This window comes from Ascaphus truei, chromosome 7 (genome assembly GCF_040206685.1).
Source record: "Ascaphus truei isolate aAscTru1 chromosome 7, aAscTru1.hap1, whole genome shotgun sequence".
NCBI classification, from domain to species: domain Eukaryota; kingdom Metazoa; phylum Chordata; class Amphibia; order Anura; family Ascaphidae; genus Ascaphus; species Ascaphus truei.
In genome coordinates this window covers 57227794-57246381 of record NC_134489.1, presented here as the reverse complement: position 1 = coordinate 57246381, position 18588 = coordinate 57227794, and the positions used below count along the sequence as shown (strand labels likewise).

The 18588-nt window shown below is 45.5% G+C and overlaps 1 protein-coding gene across 2 annotated transcripts in view; it reads right to left on the bottom strand.

Annotated features, from left to right (window-relative positions):
- Window positions 1–2080: 2080 nt before the first annotated feature.
- CPO (carboxypeptidase O) overlaps window positions 2081–18588 on the bottom strand; it is a 34091-nt gene continuing 17583 nt past the window's right edge. Inside the window, exons 5-13 of one of the 2 annotated variants that reach the window (XM_075608524.1) lie at window positions 17823–17937; window positions 16970–17071; window positions 16763–16867; window positions 16319–16429; window positions 15546–15636; window positions 9027–9229; window positions 8061–8145; window positions 5931–6093; window positions 2081–3006 (exon numbers count right to left, since the gene is read on the bottom strand). In XM_075608524.1, the coding sequence (XP_075464639.1) occupies window positions 2859–3006; window positions 5931–6093; window positions 8061–8145; window positions 9027–9229; window positions 15546–15636; window positions 16319–16429; window positions 16763–16867; window positions 16970–17071; window positions 17823–17937 (1123 nt within the window). In that variant the 3' untranslated portion in view covers window positions 2081–2858. Of the gene's footprint in view, window positions 3007–3043; window positions 3612–5161; window positions 6094–8060; window positions 8146–9026; window positions 9230–15545; window positions 15637–16318; window positions 16430–16762; window positions 16868–16969; window positions 17072–17822; window positions 17938–18588 lie in introns of those variants that run through there. The other variant, XR_012802651.1, reaches the window with a different exon arrangement.

The window sequence follows — 18588 nt, the reverse complement described above, 5'->3', positions numbered from 1 at the left end:
GGGTACTACCAGGTACCTATGAAAGCTGAAGACCAAGAGAAGATGGCATTTGTATGTCCCGTTGGCTTCTATCAGTTCACCCTCATACCTCAAGGCATTTGTGGTGCCCCGGCAACGTTCCAGCATTTGATGGAGAAAACCATCGGCGACATGAACCCACGGGAGTGCTTAGTCTACCTGGCCGACATCATCGTCTTCGACAAGACTCTGGAGGAACACGAGGAACATCTGCTGAAAGTGCTGGATCAGCTGGGCAAGGAAGCCTTGAAGCTGTCTCTGGACAGATGCCGGTTCTGCCACACATCAGTGACCTACGTGGGACACATTGTGTCCACGGATGGAATAGCTACCGACCCTGCCAAAATCAAAGCCATGGTGAATTGGCCAAGACCAGAAAACATAATGGAGCTGCGCTCCTTCTTAGGATTCTGCGGGTACTATCGCTGATTTGTGGAGGGATATTCAAGCAAAGTGAAGGTCCTCAACAACCTTCTCAAGATATACCCTGAGAATACAGGGCGGAAAGCCACTCCCGCACTACTGCCGTTCGACGACAGGTGGACGGCCGCCTGTGAAAAGGCATTCATTGGCCTAAAGAAAAGCACAACGGAGGCACCCGTTCTAGCTTACGCTGATCCCGAGCAGCCATACATCTTCCATGTGGTTGCAAGCTTCAACGGCCTGGGTGTGGTCTTGAACCAGAATTATCTGGCTGGCCTCCTGCCCTTAGCATACGTCAGTCATAGCTTAACCCCCAGAGAGCAGAATTATTCCATCCACAAGATGAAATTCCTCGCTCACACTGAACCCCCTTTGGACATCAAGCTTACCCTCGACTCTGTGTACCTCTCCAACCCCAGACCACGGCTTAACAGACTTTTACTATTCTGACCTCTCCATCCCAAGACTTCGGCAAGTATCTGGACTAACTTGCTCTCTCCAACCCAGACCCGGCTACGTTAACAATCTGCCTGCCAGACACGCTTCCGCTGCTGTGGGTGCGTGGTCCTATACTTCCCCACCTCAGTACCGGGGTCCTGTCTTGCTCATGGGTAGCGCAAGCATTACAAATCCATAGTGACAAGAGGTTCGTGTTGTGTACATAAGTAGGTAGGATCTTGACACTCCAACAGGGGGTCCCTGAATAACTTCAATAGTTGGTAGAATAAAGCGCTTTATTACAATTCTGGAAACTGAAGCAAACAGAGTGTCCTCTATCTCTCTGATTAGAGTTGGATTTCTCCTAGTTGGTGTATAACTACACAAAGTTGCGTCACTTTGAACTTTCAACAGGTAGGTATATGCCCAAATCAATTTTAAAGTGATACCGTAAAAAATACTTCAACACCCTGTAGGTGTAATGCGTAGGAAGATATATATGCACGTAGCTCGCTGGATATTCTAGCATATGAAAATGTTCCCTTAGCACAAAGATGTCCTTGTATTTACCTTGGCATCTATACAGTGTGTTATCCCAGCGTGTAAGGTTTTTCCTTTACTTTGACCCCGTGGCGACCTCCTCATGGCTGACACCAATTAGGGTGGGATTGGGGGCGGGACACGGTGGCGAGTAGATTTTTTGGTTCGGCGAGTAGATTTTTGGGTGATTTGTCAACCACTGCATATATATATATATATAGTATGTGGTAATGGTAGGGGTTTCTCAGAGCTTGTTGGGAATCTGTGTGCTTATTAACTATGTGTAGCTGTTTTTGGGAGGTTATTGGCCCTTCCTCCTCCAGGGATTAAGCTCGCCCCTCCCCACTTTCCAAGTTGGCAGGTCAGTTTCATTTTGCCAGGTTACAACAGAACCAATGCTGATCATTCTTCCTGTAATTATACAGGTAAATAAGAATTTTAACTCAGGGAGTGTTAGGACCTGCTAACAGTCATGCCTTGAAGTTGGCTAGCAGGCTTAAGACGCTTTGGCCAAAGGGTTAAACTAAATTATCCCCTTACAAGAGAATATATAGGTAATGCACTGTGTATTTTTGTCACATTAGAAGTAGCTTTGGGCATCTTTGTTTGTCTTTTGTTGTATACATTCAGCCACGCCCACTAGCACTCCTTTTGACACTTATATGCATATATATATATATATATACACTGTATTATGTGGTAATCTTTGGGGTATCTCAGAGCTTGTTGGGTATCTGTGTGTTTATTAACTATCTTGCAACGGGCCCGCAGTGAGCAGGACGGTGGAAGGAAATGTTAAACATCATTTAGTTAATTGGAGTCTATCTGGTTAAACCATAAAGCGCTCTCTGTTAACACCTTATCTGCCATAGGTATTGCACTATTGGAAACACAGAGCAGGTGAGCGCTAACTAGATGGTAGTAACACCCTATGTAAATACAAGGTAAAACCTTGCAAAGTAAATTGGACTCTTTGCAGGGGCTGCCTACATACTAAAACTGACCCCCTGGTCAGAATGAAATACAAAGTGAAACAGATGTATTATAGGCGCCAATATGATAAAGGATATATCACACCAAATGCAGGGCCAAGGTGAGGCTCAGGATAGATGAGTTGTGCTTAAAAAAGAAGAAGACAAAAATACAAAACATAGCGTGATACTGTGGGTATATGGGACAAACAACACTCAATATTAAAAACTAACAGCTGAGATCAAGGTGAAAATTATCAAAAAACATTTAATAAAACATATAATCAATTACTATGACAATGGACATAAGAAAAATAATAAAAATACACAGACTGATAAAAATGACCAAATGGTTAATGGTGAGGACCACCTCACTGCGACACCGGGTGAAATGCCCACTCACCGGACGGAGGATGGTAACGAGCAGTGGATAATTTTGAGAGTATCCCCTCTCAGCTGCTCAAACAGCTACTGCACCGGAACGGATCTGCAGAGGAGGCGCTGCACACGCCAGCCGGCGTGTGTGTGTGTGCTCTCACTGCCTGCTCGCGGGATGGATGTCGTGCAGCGTGTTGGCGATTTCTCAGCAGCAGATTCGTCTGTCAGCACTATTACTCTAATGTCCAGAAACCCAGATAAATAGGGATGCATTTTAAATGAAATATTAATAAAAATGGATAAAAGTTCAATTGCGTAGTACTAAAATAGGGAAATGAAAATATTATGTTCTGGACCGAAACTCTGCATTTTCAACCTTTGAGGGAACGCCACCTTTTTCTGTCATAGATTAAAAAAAAAAAACCTTTGTTTAATACTTTATTTTCAGAAATATATTATCTTTTATCAGCATATGCCACTCGCTCTCACCCGCAGCAGGGTTGGTACTTGCCCAGTGTTTTTTTGTTTTTTTTTAACTTCCCAGTTGTTGGGTGTTCCAGTTGCTTAGCAACGGCATCCCGTCACACCTCCCGCAGCCGCCTTTGGCGCCAATGTTTTGTGTATTTAATGGTGCAACAGTACCATTGGGATAGGCCTCATGGAGTTCCCTCTGGGAACTGAAACCTCGGGTCTGAGTGTGATTCATGAGTACTAATAAAGTAATTTTTTATTTTATATGATTCTTGCTCCTTTCTTTTGTTTTTTTTTGGTGCTGGTAATCATTTCATTATTTTGGATGAATAATTAATGGTATGTATCTCCTATACCTTGCACAGACTAGCCCTAAGGGCATGGGCGTCCGCAGAATTTTTTTCAGGGGGGGCATAATTTTAACGGCCAGTGCCCGGCGTAAAAGTGGTGGTGAGTGCACTGTGGCGAGCAAGTCCGACCCGCATAAGGGGGGTTCTCCCCCCCGAGAAAATTTTGAAAAAAAAGAAAAAATATCTTTTAGCGCGCAACTTTTACTTAACTGTTTTCTTATTGTGATACAGAATAAAACATTACAATGCAACCTGTTTATTTTTATATTTTCAACAAAAGACATGTGTCTGCCTGCCTGGGTGGGTGGGTGAGTGGCTGAATGACAGTAGAATGACAGTGGGTGAGTGGGTGAATGACGGTGGGTTGGTGGGATAATGACGGTAGGTGGGTGGATGAATGATGGTGGGTGGGTGGGCAAATGACAGTGAGTGGGTGGATGGGTGAATGACAGTGGGTGAATGACAGTGGGTGAATGACAGTGGGTGGGTGGGTGAATGTTGAATGTGGGTGGGTGAATGATGGTGGGTGGGTGAATGACGGTAGGAGAGAGTGACTGGGTGACAGTGACTGGGTGGGTGACAGTGACTGGGTGGGTGACAGTGACTGGGTGGGTGGGAGACAATGACTGGGTGGGTGGGAGACAGTTACTGGGTGGGTGGGAGACAGTGGGTGGGTGACTGAGTGAGTGACAGTGACTGGGTGGGACAGTGACTTGACAGTGACTGGGTGGGTGACAGTGACTTGGTGAGTGACAGTCAGTGACTGGGTGGGTGACAGTCAGTGACTGGGTGGGTGACAGTGGGTGACGGTGACAGTGGGTAATGGTGACAGTGGGTAACGGTGACAGTGGGTAACAGTGACAGTGGGTGACAGTGGGTGACAGTGACTGGGAGGGGTGACTTACCTTGACCGGGTGGGTGCAGCTTGTCGCTGGACGCTTCTCCCTCCTGCCCCCGATATCCTCTTCTGCCCCCGATATCCCCGCGGCAGCTGCCAGGGAAGGGAGGTGGGATTGGGGAGGGGGCACGGGAGGAGGGCTCGGGGGGGGGCACGGGAGGTGGGCTCGGAGGGGGGCAAGGCCACGGGAGATGGGTCAGGGGGCGCATGGGAGGTGGGTGCGCGGGAAGCTGGCCAATGGGGGGAAGTGGGCCGCAGGAGGAGCTGGTACTTCCCCCTCCGTCCCACGTTGGGAGCGGGCCGCAGAGGAGTTGGTACTTCCCCCTCCATCCCACGTTGGGAGCGGGAGGGGGAGCAGGCCGCAGAGGAGCTTGGCTTGTACTTCCCCCTCCGTCCCACTTTGGGAGCGGGGGAAGCGGGCCCTGCTTGCCCTGCGCATGCGTGCCGGGACAGCGGGGAATCGGCGCCATTTTTTTAAACTTTTTTTTTTTAAATTTATTTAATTAACTGGTGCCTGGCTGCGCGGGGGCCCGGCCTGACCCACGGGGCACGGCCTGACCCACGGGGCCCGGGACGCAGTACCCTTTGTCCCCCCCTGTGCCCTCCCTGTTGGCGGCCCTTGATCCAGGGGGGGGCAAGCGCCCCCCCTTGCTCCCTCCTGCGGACGCCCATGCCTAAGGGCTCTATTTTTCAGCGAGTGTAGCCACCCAGCTCAGTCTGCTCCACTCCCCAAGCCTAGGGTTGCCAGATGTCCCGTATGTACGGTATTGTCCCTTATTTCATTGACTTGTCCCATTGTCCCAAAAAGGTTTGCCGGGGTCCATAATTATCCTTGACATGAAATGCCATAACTTAAAATTACTGTAATTAAATCAGTCCTAAAAATGTAATAGATTTCAACTTGAGTGTAATAGTTACCTTTTCCGATAGATAGCACCTTACTAAACTAAATGATTACAATAATAGTTAGGACACTGCCTGGTCATCTCATAATACCATAACACCCACCCCTATAGGCGTTACTTTTTCTCCCACCGCTACTTGTTAGTTGAGTGCGCGTCTTTCCCTGCCCGGCCAAGAGCAGAGAGGATAAAAAAACAAAGACTGTAGCGGTCAAGCAGGAGATACCATTCAACTCACAGCATTTGCAAATCATTCATTACTTATCAATGCAAATAGACTGGTCAAAGTTCGGCTGTGTTATCTGTTAATATATTGCTTTGTTTTTGTCCAGAAACACTGTTCACCCTTTTTTAATTAATGATAATGCCAAAATGCAAGTGTTTCGGGGGGAGGGAACGGGGGAGCAGCATTGCAGGCTCTAAGGTCATGGAGATGGCTGATTATACCATTCCTAAAACCACATAGGAGAGGAGGACACTCAGCCAGGGAATGACAGAGGTTGTAGGTGCCTTATTTGGGAAGTATTTGTCATTGACGTACTCTATAATCTTCATCGCCCCAGCCATGGTCTCCTCACAGGTCGGCCGGATCTGGTCCTCTGGCAGTGTAAACTTGTAGGTACCATTGTCTCTCAATTCCAAGGAGAAGGAAAAATCTATTCCAAGATCATGAGCCCAGTCTTGGGAAGTTCCAGATGCTTCATCTGTATAAGAAGTGACAGCTTCAATTGCAAGTTAAAGCAACAATCTCCTCATTTTTTATATTACCTGAACAAGGAGAACCCCATAGTCCCTGACATAGTAGCAATCTTTCCCTCAGATATAAAACAAACAAGAAAAAAAGCAATATGGCCATTGGAAGAAAGCCAAGCAGTCATATACCAATATACCAACACAAATTTCCCTAGCCAATTCCAATCTGGCTTTCGCCCCAAACACTCCACAGAAACTACCCTCCTAAAGGTTTGCAATGAGATCCAGTGTGGAATGGAACTGGGACAACATACTGGTGCAATTTTCCTAGATTTTGCAAAGGCTTTTGATACTGTTGATCATGCTATCTTACTAAACAAACTCCAGTACTCTGGAATAGGGAAGCATGCTTTAAAACGGTTTCATTCCTACCTATCAGGTAGATCCCAACATGTGTCTATCTCGGTCACTAACTCCAACCCCTTGGATATCACCTGCGGTGTCGCAATACTCTGTACTGGGGCCCCTACTGTTCTCAGTGTTCATCAATGATCTTCCTACAGCTTGTAAATGAGCTTCAATACACATGTATGCGGATGACACAATCTTATATTCACACAGCCCTTACCTTTCCGACCTTGAACACTTACTTCAATCAGACTTTTTGAGACTTGAAAATTGGATTTCCCAAAACAAACTGTTTTTAAACACTGACAAGAATGTAACAATGGTATTTGGGACCAAGGCTAAATGTCTAAAGCTTCCAACAAATGAGCTCCAGATCAAAACAAACTCTAACACTATCCTAGCCCCTGTTACTAGTTTCAAATATTTGCGCATATGGTTTAACTCCCATTTAACATTTGGGTTGTACATTGATAACCTGACATCCAAAACCTATGCCAAACTGGGTGTACTTTATAGGAACAAATCCTCCCTAAGTCTGCTGGTCAGAAAGCGTATCGCACAGCCTATGCTGATGCCAATTATAGACTATGGGGACATAGTATATGGCACCGCACCCCAAACTCACCTTAGCAAACTTGATATCCTCTACAACTCAATATGCCGCTTTGTCCTCCAATGCAATTACAACACACATCACTGCGAAATGCAAAGTTAATCTTTACTGTCTTGCCTTCAAATACTTTCTGGGCAAGCTACCCGCCTATCTGAACAAGCTCCTCACCCTTACCACATGCAGCACTAATCTGAGATCTGACTCCAAAAGACTGTTCATGGTCCCAAGGTTCAACAAAGTATAAGACCGCTCCCCTTTCTCTTACCGTGCACCTCACAACTGGAACAATCTACGGGAGACTCTCACAGCCAGCACCAGTCTAAGTTCTTTCAAAACTAAAGGCGCCTCACATTTTAATCTGGTGTGTAACTGTTACGTTACATACGCCTATAATATATATTATCTTTACTGGGAATGCAATGTCATCTATATAATGTATAATCATGTTCATTTAATGTAACCATGTATTTGTAACCATGTATTTGTCATCATAACTCTGTGCCATGCTTGAAAACGAGAGGTAACTCTCAATGTATTACTTCCTGGTAAAACATCTTATAAATAAATGTCTCAATGAGTTTCTCCTGGTCCACACTAATGAGACTGACCTGGAATTCACGTAGCTTCCCATACACATGAAAGAAAGTAATTACAGAAATACAGCTCAACCCCATTATAATGCGATCCGTTAACGAGATGCAAGCGTGGCTCCCAATTTTCGTATTTATGAATACTTTACAACACGATTATTGGTATCTTAAATACTTTATTGTACAATGCATACAATTGTACATTATTTCTAACGCGATCCGCTTATAGCGCGATGTGATTCTTTGGGCCCCAAGCACAGCGTTATAAGGGGGTTGAGCTGTATGTCCCCCACAAAACCTCTATATTATCTTCAGGATCAGCTTCCAACCCCAATTTAATGCCATGCTGAAGACATTTTGCACTTACATAGGAGTTTGGAGAAGGGCCCCACCCTGTAGTCTGAGCCATGCTTTATCTTCATTGCTGACGCTGCCATCTGTGCAACTTTCAGCTGTGGAAAATAAACATGACTATGGGATGAAAGTAATAAATACTGACCCTGTTAATGATGGCATGGTCACTATTCTTTGTCTGCTTGTGTGCTTACATTGTGCCTTTACTTTCCTCATCTCGCCTGCTTTGGAAAAGTATTAATGATACATCGTTTGTAGGGAGGCTGTGATTGGTATTTCCTAAAAACTGCTTTACTGTATAACTCAGCCAAAAGCCAAGCCAGGGATGCAGTGGCAATGATGTGGTTGCAGGGATCATCGTGATTACACAGTTAGGTATCTGCCTGTTTTTCTGACTCTTCTAACTTCCGAACCAGGATCCGGGTGTCATTTGGCAGTTTGGGTGATTTTGATGAAAACAAGAGCAGTAGATTTTAAGAACAAATGATGACAACAATTAATCCCTTTTTTTTTTGACAATTTTGCTACAATATTTCAAGTGATTGTATTTGAGCCAGAGGAGGAAATGTTCAATAACTGCCAGAATGTATGGCATCACTATCATTGGAAACGAATCTGACAGATAATAATGTCGCTTTGCAGATACACAACAATAATAAATAATGATAAACTTTTTTAGGGAGGGAATTTATTAGTATCATACCTTATTGCAGGGGTGCTCAACTCCAGTCCTCAAGCCCCCCAACAGGTCAGGGTTGCAGGATATCCTAGCTTCAGCATAGGTGGCTCAATCAGCCCCTGCTTCAGCACAGGTGGCACTCGATTGATCCACCTGTGCTGAAGCTGGGATATCCTGAAAACCTGACCTGTTGGGTGGTGGGGGGGGGGGGGGACTTGAGGACTGGAGTTGGATAAATATATACAACTATATACATAACCTACATACAGTAAACATTACAAGTTCATAATATCGGGTTACCCTTTCATTGTAATTCCTTGCTAGTTCTGCAGTGTAGCCGTATGCAGTAAGGATGCACTGACTGTACGAGTGTATCGTTAGGAAGCACACAATGTCCGACTTTCTGCTTTCCACAAAATGAACCACTGCCCTGGTCTCCGGTTCGGATACAGGTGAATTCCCACAGAAGAAACTGGAACTGCAGTTCATGGAGGAGCTAGCAGCTGAAAATATAAAAGTACAGCCCTTAGTGTATTGGTCTTAAAATGTCCTGCTTCCAGTTCAAGCAAAGATTCACTTATTAGAAATATATTAGAAATACAACCCAGGGTTTGAGGTCTTGTACATAGCATTGAATGAGAAGACCACTTTTGCAAATCCACAGTCCCTTTCTTATGACGCTGAAGCGAAAACCCTCTTTGCAAGGTCAATCACAGCACTACATGTGTATATATATATATATATATATATATATATATATATATATATATATATATATAACACAACAAAAGAAAAAATTGGCGCCAACTTAACACTATATATAACCTCTATAAAAATAAAAACCTATGCTATGCACAGTGGAATGAATAAAAATAAAATGATAAAAAACTAATGTAATAAAACAATAAAATGCATATAAAATACACCAAAAAAGAAAATGTCCAGAAAAATATATATATAAAAAATATATACAAATCCCAAAATTTTCCAATTGCTATCCAAAAGAGTCTCTGCAGCCCGAATGAAGGGAACACCACTTCCTTGAAGATATCTACAAAAACACAGAAAAAACAGGCGCATTCATAGCGTAAAATTGTATAACAATAAATTTATGGAATAAGGGATTAAAAATACACACTCACAAACAAAGCTGAATAAAAAGCATTTTTGAGTACAAAGTACAACTCAGCCCGTTCAGACGCAGGAAACCAATGAGAAGGACTTCGGTGTGATGTCCGCGGTGTGTCCTGCTGCAATAGCCCCTCTGTGTCCTGACAGGGACCGAAAACCACGAGGGACGCCGCCTTCCCCTTGCTCCGGCGTTACACAGAGAATGCACTGAACCAAATCTCGCATGAGCTCGATGACGTCAGTGAGGTTTCAGCCGGAGAAAGTTCACAGTGTAAACAGGAACTTAAAAATCTGGATGGCTGGTAAAAATGCTAGCAGCGCAGCAAAAATATGATGTAGCAGATGAGTGTCAGTATAAAATATACAGACTGGACAGTAGGCTCCACAGCACTCTCTACGCGTTTCGTCTCGAACGAGACTTCATCAGGAGATGTCTGATGAAGTCTCATTCGAGACGAAACGCGTAGAGAGTGCTGTGGAGCCTACTGTCCAGTCTGTATATTTTATACTGACACTCATCTGCTACATCATATTTTTGCTGCGCTGCTAGCATTTTTACCAGCCATCCAGACTTTTAAGTCCCTGTTTACACTGTGAACTTTCTCCGGCTGAAACCTCACTGACGTCATCGAGCTCACGAGAGATTTGGTTCAGTGCATTCTCTGTGTAATGCCGGAGCAAGGGGAAGGCGGCGTCCCTCGTGGTTTTCGGTCCCTGCCAGGACACAGAGGGGCTATTGCAGCAGGACACACCGCGGACATCACACCGAAGTCCTTCTCATTGGGTTCCTGCGTCTGAACGGGCTGAGTTGTACTCAAAAATGCTTTTTATTCAGCTTTGTTTGTGAGTGTGTATTTTTAATCCCTTATTCCATAAATTTATTGTTATACAATTTTACGCTATGAGTGCGCCTGTTTTTTCTGTGTTTTTGTAGATATATATATATATATATATATATATATATATATATATATATATATATATATATATATATTGTATATGCATTACAATTTTCTATGGTAAATCACACATTTACCTGCTGGAAATATGGCGATACATAAATATGTGTGGGCAGGCCGCAGACAGATTTCCCGAGGCCCTGGAATAGATTTGCGTCCGTCCCCCCCGTCCCCCGGCGGTATTGCGAACCCCCCCCCCCATTTCACACCTCACAAGCCCCCTCTATTTCGCACCCTCTACTCATGTATTTCTGTCCCCTCCGTGTCACTCACTCTCCCCCTCGCATGTATTTCTCTCCCCTGCTTCTTACTTCCTCTTTTCCTCACTCACTCCCTCTCTCCTCTCACTCGCCCCCACCTTCCATCAATTACCCCACTCTCACTCAATCCCCCCCACAAAATACATACCAAAACCCCCCACCCCCTAAATACATATAACCCCACCCCGCAATACATAATAAAAATACGCCGCCCCCGCAAATACAATACATATTAAAAAGGCCCTCGCCAATACATATTAGAAAAGCACCCCCCAATACATATTAAAAAAGTACCCCCCAATACATATTAAAAAGTCCCCAGCCGCCCCAATGCATATTAAAAAGTCCCCAGCCGCCCCAATGCATATTAAAAAGTCCCCAGCCGCCCCAATACATATTAAAAAGACCCCTGCCGCCCCAATACATTTAAAAAAAGACTTCCACCGCCCCAATACATTTTAAAAAGACCCCCACCCCCCCAATACGCATAAAAAATACACCTACCCCAATACATATTTTTTTAAAACACCCCCCAATACATATTAAATAAAAACAGACTTACGAAGACACGTGGGGGGGCCTGCAGCACCCCAATACAGGGCGGTAGCAGAGGAGCCTGCAGCAGACGGCCCGCAGAGGACTCAGTGTCGGGAAGGTAGGACCGGGCGGTGGAATGGGGGAGGGGCTGCGGATGCCTGTAGGGTCCGGCAGGGGGGGCTTCAAATGCCGACAGGGTCCAGGGTGGGGGCTGCGGGTGTGTTTCCGGTAGGGCCGGGGGGTGGCAGAGGATGCCGGTAGGGCCGGTGGGGGGTGGGTCAGAGGGTGTCTGTAGGGCCGGGGTGGGGGGGAGGATGAGAGGATGGCGGTAGGCCCAGAGGTCCGAGGATGCCGGTAGGGCTCAGAGGGGGAGGGGGTTAGAAGATGCCGGTAGGGCTCAGAGGGGGAGGGGGTTAGAAGATGCCGGTAGGGCCCAGGGGGGAGGGGGTTAGGAGATGCCGGTAGGGCCGGGGAGGGGAGGGACAAAGGAGAGATCACTCACAGTGACACAACACGCAGGGACACAGGACACTACAGAGACAAACACAGGGTATTACACACACAACAGTACAGGGTGATACAGACAGTACAGGTAAGTATTTATGTGCGTGTGTAGTTTGAATAAGCAGCAGCACAGTCGGGAACATTCAACACATTTCTCCCGCGCTGTGCAGTTGCTTATATTAGCTGCGTCCCTGCCCATGAGGAAGGCCCTGATTGGCTCTCCTCTCCTAAGGCCTCGTTCAGGGTGCCAGCTGCAGGAGTTGGAGGGAGGGCGGGAGGGCAGCAGTGCAGCAGTTTGCTGGGCGATCTGTGTTTATCCCCCAGCAGACTTTTCAGCGTTGAGGAGGGGGCGGGGTTACACACGGCAGGTAAAGTATCGAGGTTGCAGTCATGAAATCATTCTCAAGAATGATTTCATTGGCTGCCTTGGTCCCTGTGACGCTGCTGCAGCTCCAAAAAACTAAATTTTCGTTTCTTGAAACTGTAGCCAGCTTCAACTCCTGGCTTCGGAGACAGGGCAGTTGCTACCCTGACAACCAGTATTCAAATTGAATACTTTGTTTCTCACGGCAGCACGCATGGCAGCACGCCCTCCCTCCGAAGCCAGCACCCTGAACGAGGCCTAAGGCATTTCAACGGGTTTTTTTTTTCTGACACGGCCGCCGACAGTGACATGTGACCGGCGGCAGGGCCTGGGCTCCCTGACTCACCGTGCCCAGGACACCATTACTAGCTATCCCCCCATCGGCGGCCCTGCAGTGGGTACACTGTGGAGATAGTGTGTGTAAGAAAGCACAGCATTTAAAAAATGTTTTTTGTTAACTATATGTAGCCAGGGTCCCTCCGGCCCCCCTGTCTACTGGTTCCTTTCCCCCTTACATTATTTGCTGTGGGAGCGAGCGCGTCGCTGGGGGCTCCCGGCGGCGTCTGCAACGGGACACCGCCATGTTGATGTTGGCGCGTGAGTTCGCGCCTGCCAAGGGCCATGCGCAGAGGTTGGCAAGGGTAGCGGAGGCCATTACAAGGGAGCAGGAGCAGAAAGAGCTAGCGGCGGCCATTACAACGTTGCGCAGGACAGGTAATGCACACTGCCTCAATAGTAAAGGGCTCTACCAGGGACTACATTACCCAGAAGCCTCTGGGGACTGCCCTTTCACACCTATCACCTGCTGCATTACAGCCAATAAGGCTTACAGATTCTCCTGCTGCAAAGGGGATACATTGTTGCGTGCTGGAGTCAGGAAGCTGACAGTGGAGCACAAGTGTCAGTAGGAGCTCGGAGATAGACAGGGGAGGGTGTGTAGGTGCAGGGAGCAAGTGGCCCCTGCACTAGGCCAGAGACCCCCGTAGGCACCAGATAGGCCGCAAGTCATTGTATAGTTTGTGGCTGCTTACAGGAACATGCCCTAGATAGGGAACGGATCTCCTTAGCATTCCAGTATAGTCAGGGACACAGCTGCGTGCGACGTGGCCTGGCAAGTGAGGTCTGGGACCAGACCTGTCTCACTACAGATAAAGGGACTATCTGTACGGTGAGATCATTCTGTTGGAAGGAGGACGCCATTGCGGAAACTTCGGTGCTGGACACAGATGGGTCCTCTTCTGTCGTTCTGCTGTACCCGGGTGCAGGTAAAGTCATCAAGTGCACCACCTTTAGCTACAGTCACACCCTTGGGGTATTGTGGGACTCTTGGGGACTCTGTGTGAGTTACACAGTATTGGGAACAAGGTCCTGCGACTTTGCGGCCCTGCAAGGTCTGGAGGATAGTTGTATTATTAGTGATCCATATAGAGTGTTATGTGATGTGTTACACATAGTTATGCTACCAGTAAAGCCCTTTCTATTTTTACTAATGTGTATGTGTTCATTGTAAGGCCTGGGACATAGTAAGCGCTTAGGTGCTGCCGCTCGCTCTACCAGGAGCTTTTTGCTGTCCTGACAGGAGACAGCAAGCGCTTGGGAGGCGGGTATCACTGTGTGTGTGTGTCACTTGGTAGCTGTCAGTGTGTGTGTGTCACTTTGAAGTGGTCTGTGTGTTTGTGTGTCACTGGGGAACGTGTGTGTGTGTGTGTGTGTGTGTGTGTGTGTGTGTGTGTGTGTGTGTGTGTGTGTGTGTGTGTGTGTGTGTGTGTGTGTGTGTGTGTGTGTGTGTGTGTGTGTGTGTGTGTGTGTGTGTGTGTGTGTGTGTGTGTGTGTGTATATTATATATATTTTAAAAATTAAAAAAAAAGACATGTGAGAATAAATTATTTATTAACATTGTGCAACTTTGATAAATATATTCACGCACGCACACACGCGCACGCACGCACATGCATGCATACACATACACATGCATACACACACACACACACACACACACACACATGCATAAACACACACACACACACATGCATACACACACACATGCATACACACACACATGCATACACACACACACACACACACACACACACACAGGAGACATGGATCGGGGCAGAAGGGGGACAGAGCGTCAGGGGGCGGGCCGGGGGCGGACTCGTCACTGGCCGGGGGCGGGCCAGTGACGTCACGGAGCTGGTTCGCCCTCATTGGGCGAACCGCTCACGTGACCGGCCTGTCTGGCCGGCAAGCGGGGGAATTTTAAATTCCCCCTAAGACCTGCGCTTCCGCAAGCGCGTGGAAGCGCAGGTGAGCCCCTACTAAAGCCGCTCTAATTGCGGCTGTAGGGGCTCAGTGCTGAGCGGGAGCGCGCGTCAGCACGCTTCCGCCAGCAAGCGCCAAGCATGGCCAAGGCCTAAGAGTATCCTGTGAGGGGCTGCTTCCACTCTGCTGGGATCCCTCACAGGTGGAAGCGCAGCACCATATAGTAAGTGGTGAGAGTAATTCACCCCAGACTCCCAGCGGCAGAGGCTTAGGCTCCTGCGAGCCAACAGGTAAAGGGCAGCACAGTAGCTATTTACAGCCCACCCTCAGATCTCACTTGGGGTGGGAGAAACAGGGCTACATATAAATTGACAATTTGCCATGTTGTCTTCTCAGCATTAAAAGAATCTTCTCCAACCAAGCTCATTACTTCTAAAAACAACAGGCTACACTAGAATTGGTAAGTTATACTATGCTGCGTCCTCAGTGTCCATCTTAGTTAATATCTACTGAATTATGGACAATATATAAATAATAACGCTTTTCGCCTTTTCAAAGTATCTTTTTTTATTATATGGATTTAATATGACATGGTATAGAAGGGCTCCCTTATAGTAACCCAAGTCCTTGCATATTTATGGCCATTGTCATTACTCTAAATTCTTCAGGGCTGTAAAAGTATCAAATACAGTTAAATAAAAGCCTCCACTTAGAATACCAATGATTACCAGAATAATGATCTTCCCATTTCAAGTGTCCCTCCTAACTAGTCCTCTTTGGTGCCCTAAAAAGTACCACTTACTGCCCCACTTTGCATTGAAGTTGCGATTAAGGTCCACCCCAAAGCAAGTGCCGTTCTCATGCTGGGAGCGGGATTTTCTCCAAAGACGATCCTAAAGAAAGAGTTAGAGAAAATGGGGAGATGTTTTTAATAATGGAAGTGAATTCAAAGTATTGCTCCAGTAGTTGTGGATTATGGGTTAATGCCCAGATACTGGTGTAGGGTTAAGTGAGAGATTCAGAGTATTGAGGACTAAGGATAGAAGGTTTTCTGTTTCAGTTGTGAAAGTGGATGAGAGGACCTATGTTAAGTGCACCTGGTCCTTAGTGTCTTAACATTGTCAAACATCAGCACACCTTAACCCCCATTCAAGTGTATTACGTTAAAGCCTTAACCCCCATTCAAGTGTATTACCTTAAAGTATTCCAATTTTGTTGCTTCTTTTTAAAAATAGGTATGAAGTAGGGGGGTCTCAGGAGCTGAATCGCATTCATTTCCACTCCTGAGAAATTCTAAGGTTGTTTAATAATGGCTCATTCGACCATATTTTTTTTAGAAATATATCTGCATTAGAAAATGCAGAAAGGGAAACAAATATGTATTTTAAATAAATCCCTTATTTCTTTAAAAATAAATTGGAACTGTACTGTAGGTTTGTTAAAAAAAAAAAAAAAAAAAAAAAGTTGTGATGCTTCCGGATTATAAATAAAAACAGGAGTGGTGACCATTTCTTACAGTAATCGTAGTACCATTATACACACACCTTTTATTTGATTGTATCCCCATTGACTCACTGTTGTCCAGGTGTAGACATAGCCATCAATATTAAAAACTGGCAAGACGTACAAGTCTATGTTTTGGAGAATCTTTGAGATCTGAGGATTAGTTTGATGGTTTTGTACAATCTGATGGGAAGAAAACAGAGATGAAATTGCAGATTTGAAACTAGCAGCTCCCGATGCTCCCTTTGCAGTCCCAGTAACATAAAGATGGTGATCCAAATAATGTCAGTAGCGGATAAGAGTAAGTGATTCTGACCTTAAAGACGTGATCCCATCGAAATCGATCATGAAAACTGATATGTGTAAAAGGTCCTGATATTTAAAAGAGTAATCCCATTTACGGCTAATGTGGCAGATATGTGTGAGGAGATGATGCGGACTTGTTTGATCCAATAAAAGTCGCTTGGGACAATAAATGTACGTGTGTACATTGTTTAAATAGTATGGAATCCTCACCTCTTTGACAAACCATTGACAGAAGGCTGGAGTAATCCATTCCCTTGCATGTATTCCACAATCCATCCAAACGATCTTTTTAGGATTATGTGATGGTTGGCTGATCTGTAGGAACAACACAGACAGTGATAACATGTTATAAAATCAGGGCTTTCTGTAATGCTGAAATGGCTATATTGTTTTATACCCTAGCTGAACACCATTTACCTTCAGATAGTGCATGGGTCTCAACTCGTATGTTGCGCCCAGAAAATGTTGTGTTACCAATTGACTATTGCTTTCCGACATTTGATTGATCCAGTGATAAATCTGTAACAGGAATGGTGCGTCTTAACATCATAAATCTACAGAGTTCTCAGAGCCAATAAGAGCATTCCTTTATTGTTTGTGCATGCAATCTCTTGCCCCAACAGAGATGGTGTCTGCATTTATTCCAAGACGGAGTGATAGGATAGGTTAGAATCTCAGTGAGTAACACAACTACTCACAGGAAGGAAAGAACAGAGGAAACAAATCTGCAAACAAAAGAAAGGAGAAACTGGCAAGAAAAGAAGAATGTTGGATTCAGCAGATGCTGTTACTTTCAGTTTTCAAAAATTTATTTTTTTAATTCTTTCACTCCATTCCAAGCAATCAGCTTATCTGTTTATTCACTTACCCCCAGTATCTCTCCATTTATGTACTCACTTCCAGCACTCATCCATCTATTCGTTCACTCTAATGCACCCATCCAATCCCTCACCTACTCTAAGGCATGCATTCAATCACTCGCTTCTGTATATCCATCCATTTATTCACCCACTTACTACAGGGCATCCATCCATTTATTCACTCAAATATTTCATCCCAATACATCTATTCCTTTAATTAATTCACTCATTCATATGCATCTAGCCATTCATTAAATCACACTCATGGGCCCACTCACTCCCTGGCACTCATTTATTTATTTGTTAACCAATTTTTCCTTTTTTCCAATGCATTTAATGACTCACTCTCAGGCCCTCGTACATTGCAATCTGGTCAAGATCCCTAAAACATACATTGGATACATTTTTACCTCTTCCATTGAATGATATTTAGTGTAGTCATACTCAGCCAGTGGCCTTTTGCTTCTTCCTCTCCTGCCCCTGGTTTTGCTGTCCATTGTGTCTTGTACATTGTCTATCAAGATTCTATAATAGGGAATGAGAAAGAAGAAAATACTATATACTGTAGAATATGTAGAGCAGCAGTGAATGTTCAGGGTCCCACATAGCAAGTAAAACAGTGATACTTTTAACTGTAAGTGACGAACTCTCTAAAGCTCATTCTCAAAGAAGAGAGACTCATTAAAGCATTACTAGGGATGTCGACTTCTTAAACATATACAACTTCTTACCATCACTGCCAACCCATAAAACCCTTAGCCCATTGGGAAGGCCCATCACAAAGTTCCAAGGCTGTGAGATCCTAATGTAAGTTAGTTAATACTGTGGGTTCAGTGTCGGATTTCACATTAGGCCGAGGGCGTCAAAATTTTGAGGTGGCATACAGAGGCGCCGCTCTCTTCCTTACAGATTGCCAGGGGAGAGCATGGGACCTCTGTAAAGGTTTCTTAGGCCAAGTTCATGGTTATCGCACAAAATGATGTGCCTCTATGAGGCTGTCTTTAGAGAGCGCGGTTGCACACGCGACCAGAAGCACTGGTGCTCGCGGAAACAAATACATGTGTTTTCTCGCACGACGGCTGTGTCATGTGAGCGGTTCGCCCAATGAGTGTGAACCAGCTCCGTGATGTCACGGCCACGCCCCCAGTCGCGTCTACCCAGGCCACAGATCGCTGC